Source organism: Podarcis liolepis (genome assembly GCF_965112155.1).
Source record: "Podarcis liolepis genome assembly, chromosome: Z".
Taxonomy (NCBI): Eukaryota; Metazoa; Chordata; class Lepidosauria; order Squamata; family Lacertidae; genus Podarcis; species Podarcis liolepis.
Window position 1 is genome coordinate 42,574,574 of NC_139570.1, and position 26,019 is coordinate 42,600,592.

General features: G+C 46.2%; 1 protein-coding gene across 2 annotated transcripts in view; it reads left to right on the forward strand.

Annotated features, from left to right (window-relative positions):
* The window catches only part of LOC310698497 (uncharacterized protein), a 150,987-nt gene extending 129,140 nt beyond the window's left edge, over positions 1–21,847 (forward strand). For both annotated transcript variants that reach the window (XM_083485686.1, XM_083485687.1), the window contains exons 51-68: positions 826–879; positions 1,368–1,421; positions 2,262–2,315; positions 4,009–4,062; positions 4,820–4,873; positions 5,286–5,339; positions 7,921–7,974; positions 8,269–8,322; positions 8,978–9,031; positions 9,638–9,691; positions 10,280–10,297; positions 11,634–11,687; positions 12,607–12,669; positions 14,165–14,330; positions 17,322–17,428; positions 18,617–18,697; positions 20,159–20,347; positions 21,215–21,847. In XM_083485686.1, the coding sequence (XP_083341812.1) occupies positions 826–879; positions 1,368–1,421; positions 2,262–2,315; positions 4,009–4,062; positions 4,820–4,873; positions 5,286–5,339; positions 7,921–7,974; positions 8,269–8,322; positions 8,978–9,031; positions 9,638–9,691; positions 10,280–10,297; positions 11,634–11,687; positions 12,607–12,669; positions 14,165–14,330; positions 17,322–17,428; positions 18,617–18,697; positions 20,159–20,347; positions 21,215–21,364 (1,368 nt within the window). In that variant the 3' untranslated portion in view covers positions 21,365–21,847. The remainder of the gene's footprint in view (positions 1–825; positions 880–1,367; positions 1,422–2,261; positions 2,316–4,008; positions 4,063–4,819; positions 4,874–5,285; positions 5,340–7,920; positions 7,975–8,268; positions 8,323–8,977; positions 9,032–9,637; positions 9,692–10,279; positions 10,298–11,633; positions 11,688–12,606; positions 12,670–14,164; positions 14,331–17,321; positions 17,429–18,616; positions 18,698–20,158; positions 20,348–21,214) is intronic.
* The last annotated feature ends 4,172 nt before the right edge of the window (positions 21,848–26,019 follow it).

Here is a 26,019-nt window from a genome sequence, read left to right on the forward strand (position 1 = left end):
GCACATAAAAAGGGCGCAGCTGGATCAGGCTAAAGGCTCATCTTGTTCTCACAATGGCCAACCAGATGTCCAAATGAAACCTGCAGGACTTAAGCACAACAGCACCTTTCCCTACTTGCATTTCCCAGCAGCAGGACACAAGAGGCACACTGCCTATGACAGGGGAGGTAGAACATACCATATTTTTTGCTCTATAAGACTCACTTTTTCCCTCCTAAAAAGTAAGGGGAAATGTGTGTGCGTCTTATGGAGTGAATGCAGGCTGCACAGCTATCCCAGAAGCCAGAACAGCAAGAGGGATTGCTGCTTTCACTGCGCAGCGATCCCTCTTGCTGTTCTGGCTTCTGAGATTCAGAATATTTTTGTTCTTGTTTTCCTCCTCCAAAAACTAGGTGTGTCTTGTGGTCTGGTGCGTGGTCTGAAAAATACAGTAGCTGATATGGATGGGGCTGTACATATTTTAACAGGCAGAAGGCATGATACAGCCACATAGTAACCTCTGCTGGCACCTGAGCTGTTTTTAGGGCAGCCACCAAAATTCCATAGCTGCCGATTTCAGGGATGGGAAGTGGCTCCACCCCCCTGCAGTGCCCAAAAAGCCCAACAACCGCCATGCCACCCGGATTCCCTCCCCCCAATGCACAGCAGCCATAGTGTGCACTACATACCCCCATGGCGCCCTATGCCTCCCTGCCCAGTGCAGACTCCCTACCTCCCACCCCCCTGCTCCTGGCTAGCTATGCTACTGGCAAGATATAATAGTTGCATACTCCGCTTGTGATTTTACAATTGAACATGTTTGTTTTCTCTCCCTTGGATTTTTAGGGCGATTGTGGTCCCCCTGGTAAAACTGGAGCTGCAGGGCTAGTTGGTCTTGATGTGAGTCGGTTCTCCTTGCTGTTTTTTCTATTCATTTAGGGGATCAGTGGGGAAGGATTTCATATAGGACATATATCTCTGAATACATGTGTGTATTCAAATAGAAGACTGGATTAATTGGAGATACATTCTGATCCACCAATGGGCATTCAGGATAAAGGGAAGGCTTTAGAGCGCCTACATTTTCCCCAGCAACTCCAGGTGGGTCTGGAAAAGACAATCTGAAATCCTGGAGAGCTGCTGCCAGCCAGTGTTGACACTCCTAAGCTACATGGACTAATGGATTTGACTCAGTATAAGGCAGCTTCCTATCTTCCTAACCTGTGACCCTCTAGAAGCAACATCTGAAGATGGGAACCTGTGGATCTCTGTTTTAGACAAGCGAAATGTTTTTAGTTGATTCACTGATTCATTGAATAAATTTTCAGCTCTTGTATTACTCTTTTTCTTTCTTTCTCTTTCTTTCTTCCTTCCCTTCTTTCTTTCAGGGGCCCCCAGGCAAGAAAGGAGATCTGGGACAGGAAGGGGCATCAGGCCAACAGGTGGAGTACCATGTATTAGAATCTAAGTCAACTTCTTCCATGGACCTCTCCCCTCCAGAATTCTGTTCACCCTAAGAAAATGGGTTACATGCTGCAAAAGAATCCCAATATATTTGCTGAAACTATATGTTTTATGCAGAATCAGTTGGGATGCTTTCCTGTGGCTCTGTATCCCCCGCCCTGCCTTGATATATCATGCTTATTACAGGTGTGCATACACTTTGCATGAACCCCCAGTCAAACCAGGGTGCCTTTGGCTGTTTGGGGCAGTGAATTTGCTCTGGTTCCGCTGTTGGCCTGCCTATCAGTTCCCAGTGAGACCAGCCTTGGGTGGTTTTTTACGTTATACAAGGTGAGGTGGAATCTCTGCAAACCCCACCTCCCAAGTTGAAGTGGGACACCCCCCCAAAAAAAGCTTGATAGTGCTTGCCAACTTGGTGGCAAGAAAACCAAATGCTATAGGTGAACAAAAACTCATGGTAAGAAGAAAGATCCACTCTTCCTTCCCACAGTTCTCAGTACCAACTGAGGCAGGGGAGAGAGAAATGAAGGAAAAAGTGATAAAGGGTTTGTGCTATCCCCAGATTCTCTTTCTTTGTACAGTGGTACCTCGGGTTAAGTACTTGATTTGTTCCGGAGGTCCGTTCTTAACCTGAAACTGTTCTTAACCTGAAGCACCACTTTAGTCAATGGGGCCTCCTCCTACTGCCGCGCTGCCGGAGCCCGATTTCTGTTGTCATCCTGAAGCAAAGTTCTTAACCCGAGGTACTATTTCTGGGTTAGCGGAGTCTGTAACCTGAAGCGTCTGTAACCCGAGGTACCACTGTATGTGTATTTCAGGGGCCTCTAGGTCTACCAGGTCCGGCTGGTCAGAAAGGCCGTAAAGGAGAAAAGGTATTATTTTTCTACCAACTTTGATTCTATTTGGTTGACTAACTGACTTGACAGACTGACTGATTTGTATACCACTATACAACTTCATAAAACTACATACAATATATATGGATCATCGAGTAGGTCAAGAATAAATAACAAAAGGTGAGCTTCTTGAGTGGGCAGGAATGTCTTTGACTAATGGGAACACATCACTGAAGGTATCCGCTGAATCTCAAAGGGGAGACTGTTCCATAACGACAGAGAACACCCTTTTTTCTGACTGATGCCAGATGAATCAATTGTAGGTGCTTTGTTTTCTATCGCAGTGTTTTTCCTCATGGCTTTGATGGTGAACCCATCGCTGAGCTGCTTCCTAAGTTATTTTTGCTTGTCTCAGGGCTTGTCTACACTTCCACTTCTCCCGTGCCCAAAAGCACTGATCTAAGGGGTTTTCAACTGGTTTCACATCAGATTGTATAAATCTTTTGCCTTTTACTTGTCTAGGCATGTGTCTGAGAAGTTTTGCCTTTGCCCTGCTGCTTTCCCCTGGAAAATCCACTCTTTAGTGCTGAATCAGAGCAAACGTTAATCTGGAGAAAGCCCGATTGGTGTTTGCTCTGATTCAGCGGTAAACAGTGGGTGTCCCTGGGGGAAATCACCAGGGCAAGTGTAGACAAGCCCACAGTTATAGACAAGTGTAGATAAACTCCTGCAGTTGTAGCGGGTCTGTCTTTGGTGGGGACTTAAGCCCACTTTCTCTGCCACCATCTTCTCAGGTTTAAAAAGTGTAATGTGTCATAAAACTGGTGTTGGGGGTGGACATCCCCCCCCCCCAGCACCACTCAATCATTGTTGTGGTGGTGGTTGTGTGTTGTTTTTTATTTCATTTCTTCACTGCTTTATATATTTAAGGGGGGATCTAAAAGCAGTTTATAACACATTAAAACATCAAATAAAGCAATCCGGAATAGAATATTACTGAAAAATCAAAGTGTACATTCAACACAATGTAATTAACAGGAAACTAAAATATTATCTCAAATATTTCAAAATAAAACAACAAAAGGTTGACTACAGAATTCATCTTTAATACATGCTTTATACATACATGCTTTATGTGTGTAATGCTTTTTTTGCCCAAAGCCCCACCAAAGCATTGTACAAATGAATACAAAAGAAAACACGTTAAAATTACAGAAAATGCAAAAATGCAAAAGATAAGAAATTATGTAAAATAATTGAAACAAGGCACACTATGGGATTGCTTTTAACTTTTTACTGTTGATGCTTTTCCTGTGAAATTGGTTTGAAGTAATTTATGATAAGCTGTTTTTGTTGTTGTTATCATTACTATTAATATGTATTACCTTCAGTTCACCTTAAGGTACTAAGGGCAAGGTGCATCAATTTTAAAATGCAACATTAAAGACAGTTTTTAAAACTTACAATTAAAAAAAAAATTCAATCACAAAAAATGGGGCGGGTCCTGAAAATACCTACACTGGATGTCAAAAGCGAGGGGAGAATGGAATCAAATGATGGATCAACCACTCTTTTTTATGAGCTGCAGAACAGGTTTTTCCTTCCCAAAGCTTGGCACGGGGAAAGGGTGTGTGCGTGTTGAATTAAACCTGGTTTTAAAGTTGTGTCTGGAGTGGTCTGCCTTCACTTTTTGCCTCCATCTCTCTTTTCTCTCCATCTCTTCCCTTAGGGGCAGCGTGGATATGATGGGCATCCCGGGTTCCCTGGCAATCCAGGCAGAAAGGTAAGAAATCACATTGTAGCTTCTGCTTTTGCATAAGAGGTTGCTAGGACTATATAAACTGGGCAGCAGAAGCTGCCTTTATATGGAGTTAGGCCACTGGTCCATCTGCCACATTACTGTTTACACTGACTGGCATCAACTCTCCAGGATATTAGGCAGGGAGTTTTACCCAACCCTACCTGGAGATGCTGGGGTTTGAAACTGGAACATTCTGCATGCAAAGCAATGCTCTACTATGGATATACAGAGCGAGTCCTTTAAAAGAGGCCCAGTGGATACAGAGTACACATGTTCCACAGGGCCTTTTTTAAAAAGACTCACCCTGTACAGTGGTGCCTCGCAAGACAAAAATAATTCGTTCTGTGAGTCTTTTCGTCTTGCGATGTTTTTTGTCTTGCGAAGCACGGTCCGTCGCAACTGCGCCTCTTCAAGCGACTTTTAAAAAAAGCGCAAGACGTTCTCGTCTTGCGAAGCAAGCCCATAGGGAAATTCGTCTAGCGAAGCAACGCAAAACCGTCTAGCGTCTAGCGAAGCAACGCAAAACCGTCTAGCGTCTAGCGAAGCAACGCAAAACCGTCTAGCGAGTTTTTCGTCTTGCGAGGCATTCGTCTTGTGGGGCACCACTGTAATCTGTTAACAAATTATACTTTATCCTTGGTTTTTATTGTTAAAACTGAAACCCTGAAACTCAGGGTTAGACCCTGAGCTTTGGCAACTCACCTTTTCTCTGTTTCCCTGTTTACCCCATCACCATCAGGGCAAGCGTGGTAAAGCTGGACCCAGACCTCCAAGAGGCTCCAAAGGCCCCAAGGTAGGCAAAACACTTTGTGCTCTTAATAATTATTGATTATTGCTGCTTTTTGTCGCCTTTATTCTTCTGAGATAGTCACTATTCACTTTTATACCCTGTATTTATTTCAGTGGTTGGATGGGTGATATGTATTAATATCTGTGGTGGCCATGACACTGATGTGACCCATCTTAGGTCTCGCTGCAGCGCAGTTGTGGGTCCTCTTCCACATCCTCTGGTCCCTTAATTGCAGTCTTTCCCAATGCGGTGTTTTCTATATGTAATTCTGTTCACACCTGACCATTGGCCCAAAATAACAAGAGGGTGCCAAGTTGAATAAGGATGGTGGAACAGCCAGAGAGGGAGCTGCTGCTGGGCTTAAGCAAATAGTTATAGCCATTTCCCCCTCCTTTCCCTATTTTCTCCCTTCCAGGGGTCTCAAGGTGAACGTGGTCTCCGTGGTCCCCGGGGACCCCAAGGCCCTTATGTAAGTATTGATCACAAGGGTGGCTCATTACAATTAAAATAAAAAAATTCCTTCTAGTAGCACCTTAAAGACCAACTAAGTTAGTTCTTGGTATGAGCTTTCGTGTGCATGCACACTTCTTCAGATACACTGAAACAGAAGTTGCCAGATCCTTCTATATAATGAGAAGGTGGGGAGGGGTATTACTCAGAAGGGTGGTGGGAATGGGTGATGGCAAGGGGTGAGAAGGTGAAAAATGGCTTGGTCATGTATAATGAGATAAGAATCCAATGTCTTTGTTCAGACCAGGTCTCTCCATGGTTTTAAGTTTGGTAATGAGTTGCAATTCAGCAGCTTCTCTTTCCAGTCTATTTCTGAAATTCTTTTATTCTTTGGCGTAAATTTATTCTTTGGCGTTTATTCTTACGCCAAAGAATAAACGGACATAAATCTGACATCAAGAATCACAAAACAGAGAAACCAGTAGGAGAACACTTCAATCTCCCAGGACATTCTATACAAGATCTCAAAGTAGCTGTTTTACTACAAAAGAATTTCAGAAATAGACTGGAAAGAGAAGCTGCTGAATTGCAACTCATTACTTAGTTGGTCTTTAAGGTGCTACTAGAAGGAATTTTTTTTATTTTGGCTATGGCAGACCAACACGGCTACCTATCTGTAACTCATTACAATTAAGTTATGCATAAGTTCAGAAGTCTAGATGTAACAGAGGCACTAAGAGCCTTCCTGGGACACATTTGTCTTTGTAGCCCAGCTTTCCCTCCAAGGAACTCAAGGTGGTTTACATGGTTCTCACTCTCATTCAGCCCCTACAACAACCCTGTGAGGCAGGTTAGGCTAAGAGGCAGTGACTGGCCCAAGATAACCCAGTGAGCTTCATGGCCAAGTGGCGATTCGAACCCTGGTCTCGCAGGTCCTAGTCTGCCAGCCGGCCATGCTTTCTTCCAAGATACTCCATTCCATTCCTCCTTTTCCTTGGCTTCTTTCATTCATTCACTCATGCACACACACACACAGCTACAGCTTTCCGTGGTCAATGAGCATGCTCAGCCCTCATTGGGTTGCCCCCTTAGAGCCGAGCCTGTTGGGATTGGTAGAGAGATCAGTGACAGGTGTTGGCAGCACTGAGGACAGGTAGGTCCAGAGCCCAATGACAGCCCATCCTTCTCTCAGCTGAGTTGTATAAAGCACAACAATGAGATTAATGAAGAAGAAGTTGTTCAGTGACACTCCCTGCTCCAATTGTAAGCAGAAACACAGGCAGGTGGAGCCTGACTGCGGGCAGACTGTGGTTGGTGGGGCAATGTCCCATTAACCCTAATAAACCAGTTGCTGCCCTTAGAGGGTTTTTCCCATATATATATAGAGAGAGAGAGTTTCTGCAAACTTCTGGTTTCTCCCTGGATACAGGCAACCCCTGATTTGTGTCGGGGTTGCATTCTGGGTCATTGCACACAACAGGGAAGAATGCATGTCTGCTCTGCCTCATTATGCCCCCAGCCCTGTTCCACCATGTTCCATCCCCTTTCCCGACACTTCCGGGTTGCCATGACCACATGCATCAACCGGTCATTTGCCTGTGTGTGGATACTTCCCTCTTGTTTCTCGGTAGCCTCCTTTGGGCTGCAAAGCGGTCATAACGCATGAGTTCCCTATTGGTATAGATGTTCAGCGGCATAACAAGTGCAAGGATAGGCTGGTGTAATTTTTCCATAATAAAGATGTGTCATCCAGCATGCTCTGCTTAGAAGACAGCTTGGCTTGAAACCTTGCTCTTGGTTTGGAAGCTTTTTCCTCTGACAACAAAAATAATAATTGCAGGTTCTTGTAACTTTTCCTTCCTTCTCTGCCAAAGTTATTTTTGCACCAACAATGCAATCCTAGGTATGCACTCAGAGGTAAGTTCTGTTGCATTCAGTGTGTCTGGGTTGCAGCCTAAGAAACAGATTCCAAGGCAGGACCATGTTTGCTTGGCTCCTCCTCCATGTTTTTCATTGAGTTTGTTGAGTTTGTGGTGCAGTGTGACTGTGAAGGGGAGTTAATATTGGAACTCTGTCCACTTCTGCTGCATTCATGCTGTAGCTTCCCAATTTTCAATAAGGGCATCGAGTTTTGAACTTACAAACACATGGCCAATTATGTTTTATTTTTATTTATTAAATTTTGATACTACCCTTCATCTGAGGATCACAGGGCAGTTCACAATAGAAAAACACAAAAAATGCATAGCAGCTTAATAATAAATAATGAAGCATAGTAATAGAGTTTAAAAAGCCATATATCATTTAATTCACCAAAGGCCTGGGAGAGAAGGCCTTCCTGGGGACAGCTTTCCACAAAAAGGGAGCCACTGCAGAAAAGGCCCTGTTCTCATGTTGCCACTCTCTGGACCTCTTGTGGAGACATGAGTGCCAGCTGGGCCACTTCATGGGGCCCCAGGAAGTTGGCACATATGTGTGAGGTGTTTTGCAGTTGTATGGTTGGCTTGGGGAAAAATCTGTCTGCCAGGTGTGGATACCCTGGAAGTAACTAACTATGAAGCACTATAAATAATTGTGTTATTTGTCTTTTCCATTCACAGGGTGTTCCTGGGCTCAGGGGGGGCAAGGGAGTCAAGGGGCCCAAAGGAGAAAAAGTAGGTCTGATTGCTACTGTCTCAGCTTGATACTACCAGCCTGCTAATGTACCAGCTAAACTTGCATTCACAATTGACAGCATAAGACAAGAGTAGCCAAGATGGTTCCTTCTGTACTGAACTGCAGCTCCTGTAACTATTGACCATTCTGGAGAAGGCATTGCATTGGAAGGCATTGCATTTGCTACCCTATTGATTGAGTGGCTGTTGTAACACAGGTTACTGTAATTGACTGATTTTTTACATTGTTGAGAATTATTAATCCTTTTCCATTTCTTGGGCATCTTTCTGTAGGGCATCAAAGGCATGATGGGCTACCTTGGTCCCCCGGGGGATGATGGCTTTAAGGTACGTATGAGAATCTGTAGCAATGACAAACCTAGACAGCATCTTAAAAAGCAGAGACATCACCTTGCTGACAAAGGTCCATATAGTTAAAGCCATGGTTTTCCCAGTAGTGATGTATGGAAGTGAAAGCTGGACCATAAAGAAGGCTGATCGCCGAAGAATTGATGCTTTTGAATTATGGTGCTGGAGGAGACTCTTGAGAGTCCCATGGACTGCAAGAAGATCAAACCTCTCCATTCTGAAGGAAATCAGCCCCGAGTGCTCACTGGAAGGACAGATCCTGAAGCTGAGGCTCCAACACTTTGGCCACCTCATGAGAAGAGAAGACTCCCTGGAAAAGACCCTGATGTTGGGAAAGATGGAGGGCACAAGAAGAAGGGGACGACAGAGGACGAGATGGTTGGACAGCGTTCTCGAAGCTACCAGCATGAGTTTGACCAAACTGCAGGAGGCAGTGGAAGACAGGAGTGCCTGGAGTGCTCTGGTCCATGGGGTCACGAAGAGTCGGACATGACTAAACGACTAAACACCAACAAATCAACAGTGAGAATCTGTTGCTGCTCATACCATGTTTGTGAAGGTTTCGAGATTGGCGAAAAGCAGTTTGAACATACAAAGGGCCTAGTCCTCAGTGATTACTTTTTCTCTCTTTCAGGGTAAGCGAGGTCCCGTGGGCGTTCCTGGGAGGCCAGGACCAAAAGGGGAGCAGGTAAAAACACGACGTTAAAAACAGTAAAACTGTTATAAGAACAGAAACTCAGAGAACTAAAAAAAATAATTGGGGGGGACAGGACCCCATCTTCTGTGTCAGGGAAAGCCTGTGCAAAAAGGTGTACTGGCACCAATTCCAGGGGTGCTTGCGCACCCACAAAATTTTCAATGTGGGTGCCCAGCCACTGATGCCCGCTGCCTCAAGTCCAACTCTCCTACGGTGCTGTGGCAACTGGGCCTCTGTTGGGGCCCACTGTGGCCGCAGATGTGCTTCTGGGTTGAGCCTGCGGCCACAGTGGACCCAACAGAGGCTCTGCAGCAGAGGCAGAGGTTGCAGCCCTGCCGCAGCACTCAAAGGTGGCAGCAGAGGGCAGAGACCAAGCTGTGCATGTCACATCATATCATGATGTCATGTCATGCATGCTTCTGGGCACCCACAGTCTAGGGCCCAAGTCGATGCAGATGTGTACAGTACTTGTTATCTTTCTTTGTCAACTGCTCTGGTATTAAGAGGTCTATAAATATATAAGATATTATAGATAAACAGATGCTTTCACACAGGCCCCCCAAGTTGCCTTTGTAACACTCTCTCCTTCATTTTCAGGGTGTTGTTGGCCCAAGTGGTACATGGGGATCTGCTGGACACCCTGGCATTCCAGTAAGCTCCCCTCCTCCTTTTTCGAACTGCACAGCAATAAATTTGCTGGGCTTTGTTTCTTTGTTTCAGGGACTTAATGGGACATGTATTACTTACACATTAGGAAAATTAAATAAATTCAGAATTCTGCACATAGGCAATATCCCCCCCCCCCAAATTGGGAACTATTATATTCTGCCACCTGTATAAAGCATGCAGAAGTTACAAATCTGCATCATTCGCTGGTTTTGCTAGTTGTAGGGAAGGGTCCACAAGGCCTCCCCCACACACACACACTTCAGTGAGCCACTATAGCTCAGTGGCAGAACATGTGCTTTGCATGTCAGAGGTCTCAAACTCAATCCCTGGCACACAGAACTTGAAAAACTCATTTTAAAAAAGGAACTAGCTCTAATTCAACACATCCAAAAAGGAGAGACTTAGTTCGCATTCATCACATTCATTCTTTTACCAAAACCAAAATGCAATAGCTTTTTCAGCTTATCTCGTAGGATTATTTTCCAACAACTGTTATTTTTGGGGTGGGGGACCTCTTTTGGACAAAAGTATTGTTCCCCACTGTATTTTCTTTGTTCTCCCTCTTCCCAGGGCACATTTGGACAAAAAGTAAGTAATCCTACCCCCCCCCCCCACGTCCCTGCTGCATACATGCCCACTGCCATTGCTGTACCCAATTCTCTTTATATGCACACCGGCAGTCCTTAATGCCACCACCTTCCATGATTTCACAATTAGGCACATCAGCTGGTGCACTCCAACAATTTATGCAAAGCTTTTGCTCATTTCTGGATTTGAGAGGGCCCCAAGGCAGTGAGAGCACACACACACACCCACATCAACAGACCCCAGTTGCCATTTTATGCTCCCCCTCAGTGGTACCTGAGATGGTCTTGCACTGTGTAGCACCCCACCCCAGCATATCATGGGCTCCAGGATGTCATGAAAATTTATCTATTTGTTTACTTATTCCTCCCATTTATATCCCACATCTATATTAAGGAACCGAAGGTTGCATACATGGTTTAACCTCCCCTCCCACTTTATCCTCACAGCAACCCTGTGAGGTAGATCTAGCTGAAAGGCAGTGACGGGTACAAGGTCACCCAGTAAGGTTTATGACCCAAGTGAAGATTTGAACCCTGGTCTCCCAGGTCATAGTTGAACAGTAGAAACACCAAATGACCAAAGGCTCCTAGCCCCAACTGCCTGATGCAGGTAGGAGTTGGGGGTGAGGGTTGCCAGACTGGGTTTAAGATGCTTGAGCCCTGGCAGCTACCCAAGAACAACTGACATTGATGTGAATCCTGCCTGCCTATCCCTTTAGACATCTCAAGCCAGGGGCTCTTCACAGCAAATCTCTGGTTTCTTACTCCCTGCACCGCAGTGGTAGCTTCAAAGGCAGTGAGCTGCTGCAGGGGTCCTAGCTGTGCTGTTTGCTTTTCAACCTGCACACCAAGCTTTTGGCACCAGCCCTCTTGGGGACTTGGGGGGCAGGTCCACCTCCTCCTCTGACAATCCCAAGAGGCTCTTCCCCACAAGGGGATCCTCTGCATTTGATTCAAGTGGCCCTTGCCTGCTCCCCCAAGTCCTCAAATAGTAGAGTATCTGGTTCTTCCTCAGAGCACTCAATGTCTGGCCAGGACTAGACATGGCAGTATAGTGCTAGCAGCAGGGCTCACTTTCGATCTGGTGCTTGCTGAAGCAACATCCAAGCTCTGTTCTCCTATAGCGCAGGCTGAGCCTTCCCTGGTCTTCTGCCCTTGCCTTCCCTGAGATCAATACCCACCTCAAAACATACACACACCCTCTTTCCAAAATCAATGGAGGGCACTGCAAAAGGTAAGGGAGCCAGCCTCCCAACCTGCCTGCCCCACCTTGTGTGTTAAGTACTGTCCAAATCTCAGTGGTTATTTAGTTGTCTCTTCTCTCTTGTTTTCACCAGGGCCTCAAAGGCTTGGAAGGTGACGCAGGACCAAAAGGTCTACCAGGCCTGCCTGTAAGTTAAGGCTGCCCTTTCTGTATTTTTCTTTCAAACCAAGTACTTGCAAGATTTCCTCCATGAGTACTAAAAACAGCAAGCATTCTTTTTTAAAAAAGAAAAGAAAAGAAATGGTCATTGTTATTTTTAGTCGCTGGCCAGTTGAAGGCATTTCCTGGGGTGTGGCTACTGTCGCATGCTGACAGCTTCTAGGTGCCACAGGTGAGAGCTGAGTGCGGGGGGCGGGGATGGACTAAAGGTGGATAAACTACCCCGGAAGGAGCATGACATGTCTCCTACCAGAGGTACTACCCCTCCCCTAAAATTCCATACGCGTCACATTTCCCCCTAATATATGTGTTTTTCTACATACTGTTTGGTTGAAGAACTGAACTGCAAAATTCAGAGAAGTGCAAATCTCTCGGGATAGTTTGTGTTTCAGTTTATGCCAGTGGTGTCCAAACTTTTTTCAAAGAGAGCCAGATTTGATGAAGTGAAGGGCCATGGAGGCTGACCAAAGGGCTGACCAAAGTTGTTGTTGACCTTTTTTTTAGGATTGAAGTTCTTGAGCTTTTTTTATTATTCAAACCCAAAGGTTTTTTTAGGATTTTACCCCAGGAAATAAACTGCCACAGAGGCCAGATTAAACCGACCGGCGGGCCAAATTAGGCACCCGAAATGGACTTGGGACATGCCTGGATTTGGTATTTGTGTATTGTGCTAGTTAGATAGTTCCTCATTCAGATGCAAGCAGGCATTTCTCGGGATGTGTTAAGTTTCAGGGCATGCATATTGTATGCAGAAGCATGTGTAATGCATGTCGTTTCGGAACCTCTTTTTCCCAAACTCCAGGAGTACCAAAGGAGCTGCCTGAGGACCACAGCACTGAGCACCGGTTTTCCAAAACAGGATTGATGATACTCTTTCTTACTTATAGGGCATGCCTGGTGTTGCTGGACCCCCTGGAACTTCACTGAACATCTCAAGGGAAGACTTGAAGGTAGTTATGCCCTGTCAGTTTCTTCCACTTTCTCATTTTCCCAGTCTTAAGTTTTGTTTGCCATATTTTTGCACCACTTTCTGACATCGTTTTTTAAAAGCTCTCAGGAAAGTTCATTAGCATTTTAATGTGAATACACACATTTTTGCAAAACACTTTAATCTATTGCATTTTTTATATTTTTACAAATATATGCATGTTTATGGATAGTTTCCCCTAATATATGTGTGCATGTTTTAGTTAGAGGAGTTGCTCTGAACCGCAAAGGAGGGCTCATGGGAGTGATTTGGTGCAGGATACCATGTCGAAAACACAAGAGTGATCAGTTCTAGTGCTTTGTTCAAGAAAGGGCTAGACTTACAGCAAATCAGCCTGCCAGGTCTCTCAGCATTTACAAATGCAGGACAGACACCGCAGCAAGAAGATGGCTGGTCTGCACCCAAGCAAACATGCGTACATTCTTTCTGCACAAAGCAGCAGACGTCACTTTGGCCAGGCCTTCCCATCATTTCACCTGAACAGATGAGGGCATAGATGACAAATACAGATAGTTCCCCTTCTGGGCTCAGAGCCCAGCATCCCAAGCCCACAAATAAGGATAGCATCAGAGCAATCCAATTAGCTTATATCGAAGCAAGTGAATATAAATATATATGAGCTTATTGTGAAAACAACTAGCAATTAATTGTGGGGTTATCTTGACTACCAAGATGGTGTTTGCAGAGCTTCTAGAACAGTTTACCTTTGGTTCAGCACAGGACTGCACACCAAAATTCAAAGAACTGCAAATTTCACAAGGATAGGGTTATATGCCATTGAAGCAGAGCAGATCCATTGAAATTTATGGGCATGACATACATTAATTTGAGTAGAACTTAGTTGGATATAACTCACAGGGTCCACATTTTTTGGAGGATTCAACTTGCACTCCGATAGAGAGCATGCATCTCCTCTATGCATGATCTGCAGTGGCACAAAGCTTATTGTGGGGCACCCACACACACCCATTCTTTATTATATTCTACATAGTTTGATTAATATTGACATGGTACACCATAAGGTAAAGGTAAAGGGACCCCTGACCATTAGGTCCAGTCAAGGCTGACTCTGGGGTTGCGGCGCTCATCTTGCTTTATTGGCCGAGGGAGCCGGCATACAGCTTCCGGGTCATGTGGCCAGCATGACTAAGCTGCTTCTGGCGAACCAGAGCAGTGCATGGAAACGCCGTTACCTTCCCGCCGGAGCGGTACCTATTTATCTACTTGCACTTTGAGGTGCTTTCGAACTGCTAGGTTGGGAAGAGCAGGGACCGAGCAACGGGAGCTCACCCCGTTGCGGGGATTCGAACTGCCGGCCTTCTGATCAGCAAGCCCTAGGCTCTGTGGTTTAACCCACAGCGCCACCTGTGTCCCTATGGGACACCATACCTGTCAGTAAAAGTCACCTGCAAGTGGCTTGACTTTGTCTTCTGCTTCATTTCCTTTTATTTTGCTAGCATCTGATTTATTCAGCAAGCAAGTTGAACTATGACTATGTGTGGAGCCTCATGGACAGCTTGGGACGAGAACTGAAGCTCCTGGTAGATCCTCCAAATGGGACCAGAGACTACCCGGCTGCCACTTGCAAAGAGCTTCTGCTGGCACAACCCCATCTCCCAGATGGTAGGAACATAAGAACTGAAGAAGAGCCCTGCTGAATTGTAGTCAAAGGCCCATCTAGTCCAGAATCCTCACAGTGGCCAGCCAGATGCCCCAACTGTTGACCTACAAGCAGGACCCAAGCACAACTGCACTCTTCCCACCTGCAATTTCCAGCTACTAGTATTCAGAGGCATACTGCCTTCAACCACGGAGGCAGGGCAAAGCCATCATGGCTAGTAGCCATTGGTAGCCCGATCCTCCATGATTCTGTGTAGGCCTGTTTTAGAGCCATCCAAGCTGAGGGCCATCATTGCCTCCTGTGAAAGCAAGTTCCATCGTCTAACTATGCACAGTATGAAGTACTTTCTTTCTGTCTGTCTGTCCTAAATCATTCAACAACAGTAAGAATTTGTGCTGGGCCCGGGGGTTAACCAGAGCCACGCGGTCCAGGTCCAGTCCCTAATCCAAGGATTCCATGAAGAGTCAGTCCAACAGGGCCAAGGCAGGAAACTAGGCTAGGTCAGGCACAGGGTCTCAGGCAGGTTCTAGCAAACAGCAGTGTTGCTCCCGCAACCTGGGGCGGAATCTGGCAGCCTTTTATCTCTGACGGGGTAACGGCCAGTCCTGATCCCCCAGCAACTCACCTCCCTGTTTCGCCCAAAGGCGAGCACTCCTCCTGCGAGTACTCAGGTCTCTCCTTCTCTCAGACCTGAGTCTCTGCAGCTTGGGAAATGTCGGTGGGTTACTAGACCCAGGGGCCGCCTCAGCCTCTCCTGACCCAACTGGTAGTGGAGCAGCTGTATGTGATTGCCCAGCAGAGGGCAACGAGGTAATCCCCGCATCTGGAGCCAGGGCAGGCTGAGGCCCCCGACTTGGCCCAGCTGGTGCTTGTTGCAGGGGAACCTGTGCAGACTGGGGCTCTTCATAATCAGGCCCCAGACTCGGTTCTCATGCCACCTGAGGCAGAGGATCCGGAGCGGACTGAGACTCCTCTGGCTCCGAGCCCAGGTCCCAGGCCATCACAAAATTACATCCATCACTCAGCCCACTTGTTTATTTAGTTATTACATTAATATACCACCTTTATCTTCCAAGGATCTCAAGGTGGTATACATGGTTATCGTCCCTATTTCATCCTACCGACTCTGTGAGGTAGGTTAGGCTAGGAGATTGTGACTGGCCCAAGGTCACCCAGAGGGCTTCATAGCTGAGTGGAGATTCGAACCCTGCTCTCCCAAATCCTAGTCTTAACATTCTAACCATTGCACCACACTGGGTCTTAATTTAAGAAGGATATTGACAAGCTGGAATGTGTGCAACCAAGATGATCAAGGGTCTGGAAACCAAGCCTTATGAGGAACGGCTGAGAGTGTTGGTTGTGTTTAGAGGAGACTGAGAGGAGATATGACAGCCATCTTCAAATATATAAAGGATTATCAGATGGAGCAAGCTTGGAGTTGGTGGACTTTCCTTCCTTGGAGGTTTTTAAGCAGAGGTTGGATCTGTCATGTATGATCTAGTTGAGATTCCTTCATTGCAGGGAGTTGGACTTAAAGACCCTTGTGGTCTCTTCCAGCTCGATAATTTTATAGTTCTGTGAATCTAACCTACCTACACTGGCAAGAAACCCAGCGTGTCCATGAGGAAGTTGCTATTTCCACCAGAATTGCCTGCAAATGGCTTGACATCCTGGACATTTGGAGAGAGGGGAGGAGGGGGAGTAGAATGGCAACAGTATCCATTGAGAGCAACAAAATGTGACTAGTGGGTAAGTTTGTATCCAAAAATCCCCACAAACATTTTCACCTGACTCTAGCTAGAGCAGGGGTTGGCAAACTACGGTCTGGGGGCCAGATGCAGCCCACCAGGCTCGTAAATCCGGCCCGCAGACCCTGCTTCCTGCTCAGTCAGTCCCCGAGCTAAGCTAAACCGGTGCAGCATTTCCTTGAAAACAAGCTGCGGAGGCCTTGCTGCGCATGGACTGACATTCGTGATGCTGGCAAGGCTTCGGATTGGCTGCAGGAAGTTCCTGCAGCCAGTCCAAAGCCTCACCACCCGCACACTGAGGTAAACCTGGCACGGCCATGGATGGAGAGGTGGGTGTGTATGGGCCACATCATGGGCATCGTGATGGGCATGCCGTGGGGCTTCAGCCAGAGCTTGGCACACCTGCTGGCCCCACGCCCGGCTCGGCGCTGCTGCTGCTGGTGGTGGTGGCACACCCGGCAGCCACACTGGAGCAGCTGGGGGGTGAGCTGTGTGCTGCCTGCCCAGCACTCCACGTGTGCCACCTGCCCGCTGACCTGGCCTCGGATGACAGGCTGCAGCGTGTGGTGCACACCGCCTGGGAGCTCCGCGGAGACGGGCCAATGAAGTGGCTGCTGCTCATCAACAATGCTGGTGAGCAGGCAGCACCAAGACATGCTCCTGAGCGCATGCAGAGTGCATTACTCCTCCAGATCTGGAGGCAGCTGCAGGACCAGCTTGCAGGGTATTTATATTTTTCAAAATATAGTCCGGTGCCCCACAAGGACTGAGGGACAGTGGACCGGCCCCCTGATGAAAACAATTTCTGACCCCTGAGCTAGAGCTAAGAAGTCCTGATTTGGAAGTCCTTTAAAGCTTGGGTTTTTTCTTTTTACAATTGCTTCGCTTTGCTGTTTGGTTGTTTGCTCTTTAGAAAACAAATCAAATAAAAATAAAAATAAATATTACCATTATCTTGCAATGCAACTTTCCTAATAGCCTTGGGTTACCAGAAATTCCATGCAGGCAAGTGTGCAAGCTCCTCTGCCGATCAGCTTGGTTCTCAATGCTGACTCGGCTCTGTATCCTCCTCCACAGGCCTGTTTGGTAGGAGGCCCATTTGTTTTATCAGCCTGCTAAGATCCTTGCCACCTGCCTCTCTATGCTGGCTGGGGAGAAGGGGGCTTCCTCTGTGTCCAGCATGAAAGCATGATGCTGCTTAGTCTCTTAGCAGGCTAGTTATAAAGGAAATTTGTTTCATTTCAGGGCATTACTACATAGACCCCAACCAAGGCAGCCCGCAAGACTCTTTGGTGGCATTTTGCAACTTCACAGCTGGGGGAGAGACTTGTATTTCTCCTGTGCAAAACCAAGTAAGAATTCTAAGGTTTCTGAGCAGGGTGAAAGATCAGTCATGCACCCAGCACCCTGTTACTGTAACTATTATTATTAAATGTATGATTCAATGTATGATTCTCCTTTTACATGCATGCAATAAAAACAGCTAACATATTATCCTTTTGCTTATTATTATTTCAATTATTAACCCACCCTTCACTGTAACATCCCAGGGCAGGTTCAAGCCATTAAAAAATACAATATTACAAGCAGTTGAAAACAGGTTAAAGTCACTGACTACATCATCGTTATTACTAATAAACATAATGATCACCTCTTACATGCATCTCAAGGTGGTTTGCAAACATACGATAAAACAGCTTAAAATTGTTATTGTTGTTGTTATCATCATCATCTCAGTTGGTAAGAGGATAGTGATGATAACGCCAAGGTTGCAGGTTGGACTAGATGATCATCAGGGTCCCTTCCAATTCTTCAAAGCTATGATCATATGTGCCATTGCCACAGTGCTGCTGTGCAATTAATTGCAAAGTGCTTCTTAGCTGGCTGTGTTGTGTGTGTGTTTAAAGAATAATATCAAAATACTCTTCCCTGCAGATTAGATGATCCTCAGGATCCCTTCCAACTCTACATTTCTGTGATTCTATGATTACAATTTCTTACCAACCCTTCACCATAAAGTCCTAGGGCAGGTTGCAGCAATTTAAAAATACAATATCAAAAGCGGTTTAAAACAAACTATCATCACAATAATAGGGTGTGTCCATACTTTGGCCACCTCATGAGAAGAGGAGACTCCCTGGGAAAGACCCTGATGTTGGGAAAGATGGAGGGCACAAGGAGAAGGGGACGACAGAGGGCGAGATGGTTGGACAGTGTTCTCGAAGTTACAAACATGAGTCTGACCAAACTGCGGGAGGCAGTGGAAGACAGGAGTGCCTGGCTGCTCTGGTCCATGGCGGACATGATTAAACGACTAAACAACAACACACACACACACACACACACAATGTCAAAGGCCAGGATAAAGAGATGCATGTTCAGCTCATATCTCAACAGGGATGCTGTTCCCACAAATCAGGGGCAGCCACCCTAAAAGCCTTGCTCTGAGTTACTGCTCTGTGCCCAACAGCAGTTTCTAATCACTGTAAAAATCTGTGATCTTTGATGAACTCTCTCTCTGTGTGTTTTTAAACCATCAGGTCCCCATCAAAGCCTGGTTGAGGGCATATGCTTTGGAAAACACCTTCCAGTGGTTCAGTTCCCTGCCTGGTGGTTTCATGGTAAGCTTCTCTGTAAGCAACACTGAAGATTCCATCACAAAATTTTCCCTCCGGAAAGCTCATCGGCATTTTTGGTACAAATGTCTCGTAACAGGCACGTTTCTGGCTGCAGTTTTGGCTAATACACACTCCTATGCAATAATTTTTCCTCTAATTGTAATACATTTTTATGCACACCGTTCTCTAATATGTGCATTTTTTTCTACATGATGTTTGCTCAGAGAACTGCATTGCAAAATTCAGAGAAGCAAAAATTTCAAAGGATAGCTGTATTTTGGTTTGTGTATTCATTCAAGATGGGACGCGGGTGGCGCTGTGGGTTAAACCACAGAGCCTGGGACTTGCTGATCAGAAGGCCAGCGGTTCAAATCCCTGCGATGGAGTGAGCTCCTGTTGCTCGGTCCCAGCTCCTGCCAACCTAGCAGTTCGAAAGCACATCAAAGTGCAAGTAGATAAATAGGTACCGCTCCAGCGGGAAGGTAAACAGCGTTTCCGTGCACTGCTCTGGTCGCCAGAAGCGGCTTAGTCATGCTGGCCACATGACCTGGAAGCTGTACGCCGGCTCCCTCAGCCAATAAAGCGAGATGAGTGCCGCAACCCTAGAGTCGGTCATAACTGGATCTAATAGTCAGGGGTCCCTTCAGTGGCGTAGTGTGGGGGGTGCAGGGGGGGCCGGCCGCACCGGGCGCAACATCTGGGGGTTAGGGTTAGGGGGCGCAAATCCACGGGTTAGGGGGCGCAAATCCACGGGTTAGGGGGCGCAAATTACTTGCCTTGCCCCGGGTGCTGACAACCCACGCTATGCCACTGGGTCCCTTTATCTTTACCTATTCATTCAAGAACTGTGAATTAGGTAGTTCTAATGCAGACAGAACCAAATGCCTTCTCCATCCCTACTTAGTCATCATAACTTGGTGCCTGACTTGCCTATTAATACATGCAATCCTCTGCATCAGGTGTAGGAAACCTCTGGCCCTGCAGAGAGTGCTGAAGTACCACTCCCATCAGCCTCAGCAAGCATGGGCAATGACCAGTAATTATGGGAGCTGTACTTCAACAAAGTGGGGCATGGGGCTTGCCTAAGTGACCTGGTGAATTTGAATTTATTGAGCAGAAATGAGTTTTACCCTTCCCCTGACATCCTAGTGTTCCAGGTGCATGGAGATAGTTGTGAAATAGAGCAATTGCACATACAATCCCTCTACCTGCATTTTAAAATGCAGTCCTAAATGGCAGGAGACCAAAGCAAGTAGAAAGAAATGATGTGTTTGGTTGGAATCCTTCTCTCCTGACGTGCTAGCTTTCTACATGAGGTGTGATGATATTCCCCCACTCCTCAACACACACACACACACAGACAGACACACACACACACACACACACAAAAGATCGTGTTCAGCCCTACAAGCTTGACCAGCTTTGGCCAACTCTTAACCCTCTGTCCTCTCTTGGTTGCTGCAGCTGGAGTACCAGGATACAACCACTGTCCAGCTCCGTTTCCTGAAGCTTCACAGCAGCCTGGCCACCCAGAAGGTGTCGTATTCCTGCAGACCCCATCCAGATGGGGGCAAGCTGCAGCTGGAAAAAGAAATCAAGTTCCTTACCGACTCCCAAGAGCAAAGTTATGTGGCTGTCCTTGAAGGATGCACAGTAAGTGGAAGGAAATGCATGACTGACATAGGAAGCTGCCTCTGAGTCAAACCATTCTTCCCTTCTTGCACAATATTGTCTACACTGACTGACAGCAAATCTCCAGGGTTTCAGTCTCTCCCAGGCATGCCTTGAGATGCCAAGGGTTGAGCCTGGGACCTTCTGCATGCAAGATAGTTGTCCTGCCACTGAGCTACACCCCCTTCCCTACAATTTTAATGGAGTGGAACAGGGGTGAAAAGCACCATCTATATGTCCACCCTAAAGTATGAGTAATTTCTCCTCATGCATAAGGGGAAAGTCAATAAAGAGGACACTAGGTCCTTTACTTGGTTAAACAGAAAAGCGGCTGCTTGGAAGAAGCAACAGAAGTGGAGTCCACAGGCCAATAAATTAGATAGAGGCATCCCCTCAACTTAGCTTTATGCATGCATAAAAATGAGACCACCTTCTCAGAGGAAAAGCATGCCTGCATTATCTGAGCTGGGTGCCAGATTCAGCAAGAAGAACAGGGTGCCTGCTCTCTATCAGACTCACTCAAGGCTAGGTTTGGCCTGCATAAACATTCTTAACAAATTCCTAATATGATTTGATTAAGCTGATTCTTCCAACAATATCCTTAATGCAGTCTGAGTAAGGGGAATTGGCTGATTCCCCTTACAGTAGCCACGCCCACCTGTCAAAGTTATGTTGCAACAGGTAGGGCAGATACAGATCTGACCTGCCAGCACGATGGGAAATTATTCACACACATTTCTCAGCCTATCTTCAAAACAATATAGTCTAGCAAGTTGCATGTGTGAAGGTTTTGTGTTGCAAAATGAAAGATTTGGCTCTTGCCTAATAATTCTGCCTTGCATATTTCAGCTGGACAATGAATCTTCTATCATTGACACCATCTACCATTTCTCTACGGAGGACCTTACCCTTTTGCCTGTGCGTGACCTAGCTGTGTTTCACAATGGGGACGTCTCTCATCAGTTCGGGTTCACGGTTGGGCCTGTTTGCTTCAGCTAAGATTGACTTTGAACAAATGAATGCATCTTTCCTCTTGTGGAAGTAAAACTTCAGAGAAAATAGAGAAAATCTTGTACAGAACAAGGTCGCCCTTAAAAGCTACTGTTCCTATTTATGAGTTCTTTGTCTAAAGTTGCATTCCTTCTGAAGGATATTGTTTTACAACTCATTTCTATATGTAAAAAGGTGTTAATTTAAGTCCCAGTGGAGATGTTATTGAGTTACCTTGAGCATAGCTGTCAACTTTTCCCTTTTCTCGCGAGGAATCCTATTCGGAATAAGGGAATTTCCCTTTAAAAAAGGGGAAAGTTGACAGCTATGACCTTGAGGGAGGCTGCGTACTCTTTTTACAGTCTTTATATTTAACAATCACAGAATCCTGGTGCAATTTCTTTCCTCCAGTGTGCAGTGATGGGGAAAAATTGAACCTGTTGATTTTCAACCTGGTCTGTACCTATTAAAGTTGTTGTGCCTTTAGAAACATATTAACCCTTAATTACATTTGTAAAATTCAGCCAGTAAATTAATGCAGCTTAGTGGAGCTAAATGCAATCAGCATTAGTCCTATTTTGAAGTCCTGAATTGCACAAATAACCTGTGGTCCCTTTCATAGGGTCAGTCCAAGGTGACTTTGCTGTTGTTTTGTATACCCTGTATCCCTCTGTTCCCATGAATCTGCAGTGTTCTATTCTGAGAGGCATAACACTTAGCATGTTAAATTAGAGGGAAGGAACTTGATCCAACCCACGGGCCAGTTCCACATATCTCCCACAGCCTGAAGGCAAACTCTGATGGGAATGGGGTAGAACTTCACACCGGTCATTCACAGTAATGTCAGCTGACCTGTTTTCCTTTGCCCTCAGTGTTTGAATTCAGTACAGTAGGTTAGTTTCTACATGCACTCGCACACTCATCTCTATCTCCCATCCAGACAAGCAAGAGACATTATCAGAGTTCAAGGACGCATTTCAGACAGGCAAAAAGGACCCAAGGAGGGTACCAAACAGGGCTGGTGAGGGGCATGTCCTAGGGAGATGCCTGAGGGCCAGATAGAGAGGTCTAGAGGGCCACATTTGTCCCCTGTGCCTCAGGTTCCCTGGCCTAGGGAGAGGCCTGGTGGGCCACATCAGACCAGCTGGAGGTTTGCCTTTCTTGGTTTAAAACAACTTGAAAAGTGCAGGATTCCAGAACTTGGTTTGGGGTTTTATTTTATTTCAAGGACTGCAAAACCTGAGGCATGTTTTCCTCTCTGTGTGAAAAGACACAATTGCAAAAACTGGTCCACCACTGCCTCATTTTGTCCTTGTAAAGCTAAAGCATTCAAGTGTTTCTCCCCCCCTCATTTTGGAGAGGAATGAAATGTTAACATCTGACTATGTGCTACTGTGCGTTGTGAACATCAACAGGCAAATGCCGGAGATCAAGCAGTTATGATGCACATCACAAAGGGGATGTATCCAGGGGCATAGCTAGCTGCTCCAGCACCTGGAGCAGCAGGGGTGGGGCGAGCTGCCCAGGGGGGCGCCGTGGCAAGCTGCCCACGTAGTCCGCCTAGCAGACACAAGCCCCATGCTGCTGTTTTGAGCAGTGCAGAGCCCAAGCCACTGTGTCACTCCTAGGAGAGACACGTGGCTCGGGCGCACTGCAGGCCAGGCCCTGCAGTAAGTGCCACCCCCCCCCCCGTGGTGTGCCATTTTGTCACCTCCCTCAAGGATGACACCCAGGGTGGCCTGCACCCCACGCACCCCCCTTCCTACGCCCCTGGGTGCATCGCAAAACAAAACAAAGAGAGTGAACTAAATTTGCACTTGCTGATATATGTGGATAGATGCCAATTTAGGAATAATGACCGTCATTTAAATAGAAATGCATTATATAGTGATCAGTTTTATTACAATCGAGGGGCATTCAAATTTTGTTATATGAACAGGTAGATCTGGATTTTTGAAACAAGAGAATGCCTTCAAATAAAGAACTGTCTTCCATAAACAAGGAAGGACCTCTGTTTCAGGTCCTATGCCCAACCTTGTTTAATACAAATTCCAGAGGAATCCGGAACACTAATGATGCAAAATGCCTCATGTTCCACGAGATACCAAAAAAGTTTGTTCATTTTGTCAGTAACTTAATTTGTAGCCACTAGAGAGCATCACAGAGTCACTGAAGCTCCTTTCTAAGAAGGGGGAAATTATGTTTGGAGAAGAGAAGATGCAGGGAGGGAGGAGTCATTCGGATTGGATCTGTACTGCTTCCTATCAATATGCTTGTTTTTATGGGTTATTAATAAACGGGTTTCTAGCTGGGGGGAAATAGAATTTTCTCTCTCCCTCGTCCCCGGTCCTCATAACAATGCTTCCAAATAGAAACTAAGTTGGAAATGTTTAATTTTTCATAGGTAGAAATGGACAGTTGTTTTCTTTTATGTTCAAAAAAAGCCTTGCTAGGAAAAGGGTTAAATTGCTAAATTTGGTGAGCTTTCTAAGAGGAGCAATGACTCATGGCAGTCCTAAACCTCAGATAGGAGAGCCCTTTGAGATAAGAAGGAAGGCATTTATTGTCAGAGGAGGAGGGTTATGACTTTGGTCTTGAAGATACTAGCTGACAATGAGAGAGGAGAGGAAGAGAAGTAGAGAACCTTTGATCTTAACAGATGTTGCTGAATTTCAACTCCCATCATCCCTGGCCATTCGCCATGCTTGCTAGGCTGTTGGGAGAGTAGATTAGGTGCATTCTTTTCACTGCTGTGCTGAAGGCCTTTATCCCTTTGAAGAGTTGGTGTGATGTGCTAGTTATTTATGTGCCATTATTGTCTCTTGGCCTAGGCTACCTCATAGGGTTGTTGTGACAACAAAGGGAAGGGATAAAGAAACCATATGTGCCACTCTGATAGGGATATATGGGAGGGAGGGAGGACGCAACACAAATCCAAGAGAAAGGCTTTGCAGAGGAAGTCTTGCAAGATGCTCTGGTTTGATCCTGCAGTTCGCACCCAAATGGTCCCAAACCACCCAAATGGTCCCAACCTTGCCGCTCACCTCTTGCAAAGTTCATCCCAGTCCTAGTTCATTTTTTGGGCAGAGTTGCTTTCCTCTCAAAACGGATTGGAAGATTTCAGTCTAGCCATCAGGCTACACACCTTCTCACCAAAACCTTGCCTGGACTCCCCAAGGGGTGCTTCTTAACTGTAGCCTCACAACACCACTTTTCCTAGCCCAGGACACAAGCAAAGAGCACAGCAACCCCTCCAGTAACAGTTACACAGATTACAACGTGTTTTTCAATCCGGAAGTGGCTGGGAAGCATGTTTCAACAGGAGGAGGACGCCTCCCAGCCAAGGGCTGGCAGAATCACTGAGAATGTTTCCCTGCTGTGTTTGCCAAGGAAAGCAGTGGTAAAACAGAGGAAATGGGATACCTTGTGCATACTGCAGGCACACTGCAGGCTGCATAATCTTGCTCTCTCTCACCTAGGCAGCTCAGGCAGGGGAAAACACTGCATTTACAAAGTCTTGAAGATCATACCCAGGAATGGTTTTCGCAGTTTCTCTCCTCCTTTGCTCCTTGGCTACAATCTCAGTCCACTTCAAAGGTGGGTGGGGTAAGGGAGGCAGACTGCTTTCTCTGCATGCCCCCCATCTAGAACAGGGATGGGGGGCCTGTAGGCCTCCCTATGTTATCACAGAATTGTGAAGTTGGAAGTAACCATTAGGGTCACCTAGTCCAACCCCCTGAACTCACAACTAGTCCAACCCCCTGAACTTAATGCTCTACCAACTGGACGTAGGCCATCCTGGTTCAGGCTGATGGGAGTTGGTAGTCCAAGAACATCTGGATAACCACAGCTTGGAGAGGAGGTGCAGGATACATTTCTCCTTCCCTTCTCTCTCCTCTGTCACTTGGCAGTGGCACGTTCAGCTTGGTCAGTGAACTGGGACAGAAGAGAAGGTCTGGGAGCCTGGAACAGAATGAGTGCAGGTGCAGTAATCTTCTCTGGCATAGACTGAAATATCAGCTAGGGGAAAAGGGGAGGGCGGTCTTAAGGATCACTTCTTATTTGAGGTGAGTATTACAGTCTCCTAAGATCCAAAAAGGGCCCCTCCATATGGGTGGTTTTTTCCTGCAGGTATGTTCTACATGCCTCCGGTGCAGTGGTAGTGTGTTAGTAGTGGGCTGTCCCCACAGCATTCTGCTTTATTAGTTGTTCTGAGATGCTTCCACAAGGATGCTTGCCACGATATTGCCAGCTGGATGGTGCGCTCTTCTACTCTTCCAAGAAATGAATCCAACAAAGCTGAATGTTGGAAAATTCAGGACTGATTAAAGAGAGTCCTTCACCCAGAATATAGTTGAACTATGGAACTCTGTCCCACAGACGGTAGTGATGGCCACCAATTTAGATGGCTTTAAAAAGAGGATGAGACAAATCCATGGAGGACAGGACTATCAACTATCATGTTCTCCCTCCACTGTCAGAGGTGTTGTGCCACTGAATACCAGCTTTTGGGAATCGCAAGTAAGGAGACTGCTGTTTCGCTCCTGACCAGGCTTCCTATAGACATCTGGCTGACCACTGGGCCAAGAACAGGATGCTGGACTAGATGGGGCATTGGCCTAATCCAGCTGCCTCTTCTTATGTTCTTAAAGGTGGGACAAAAT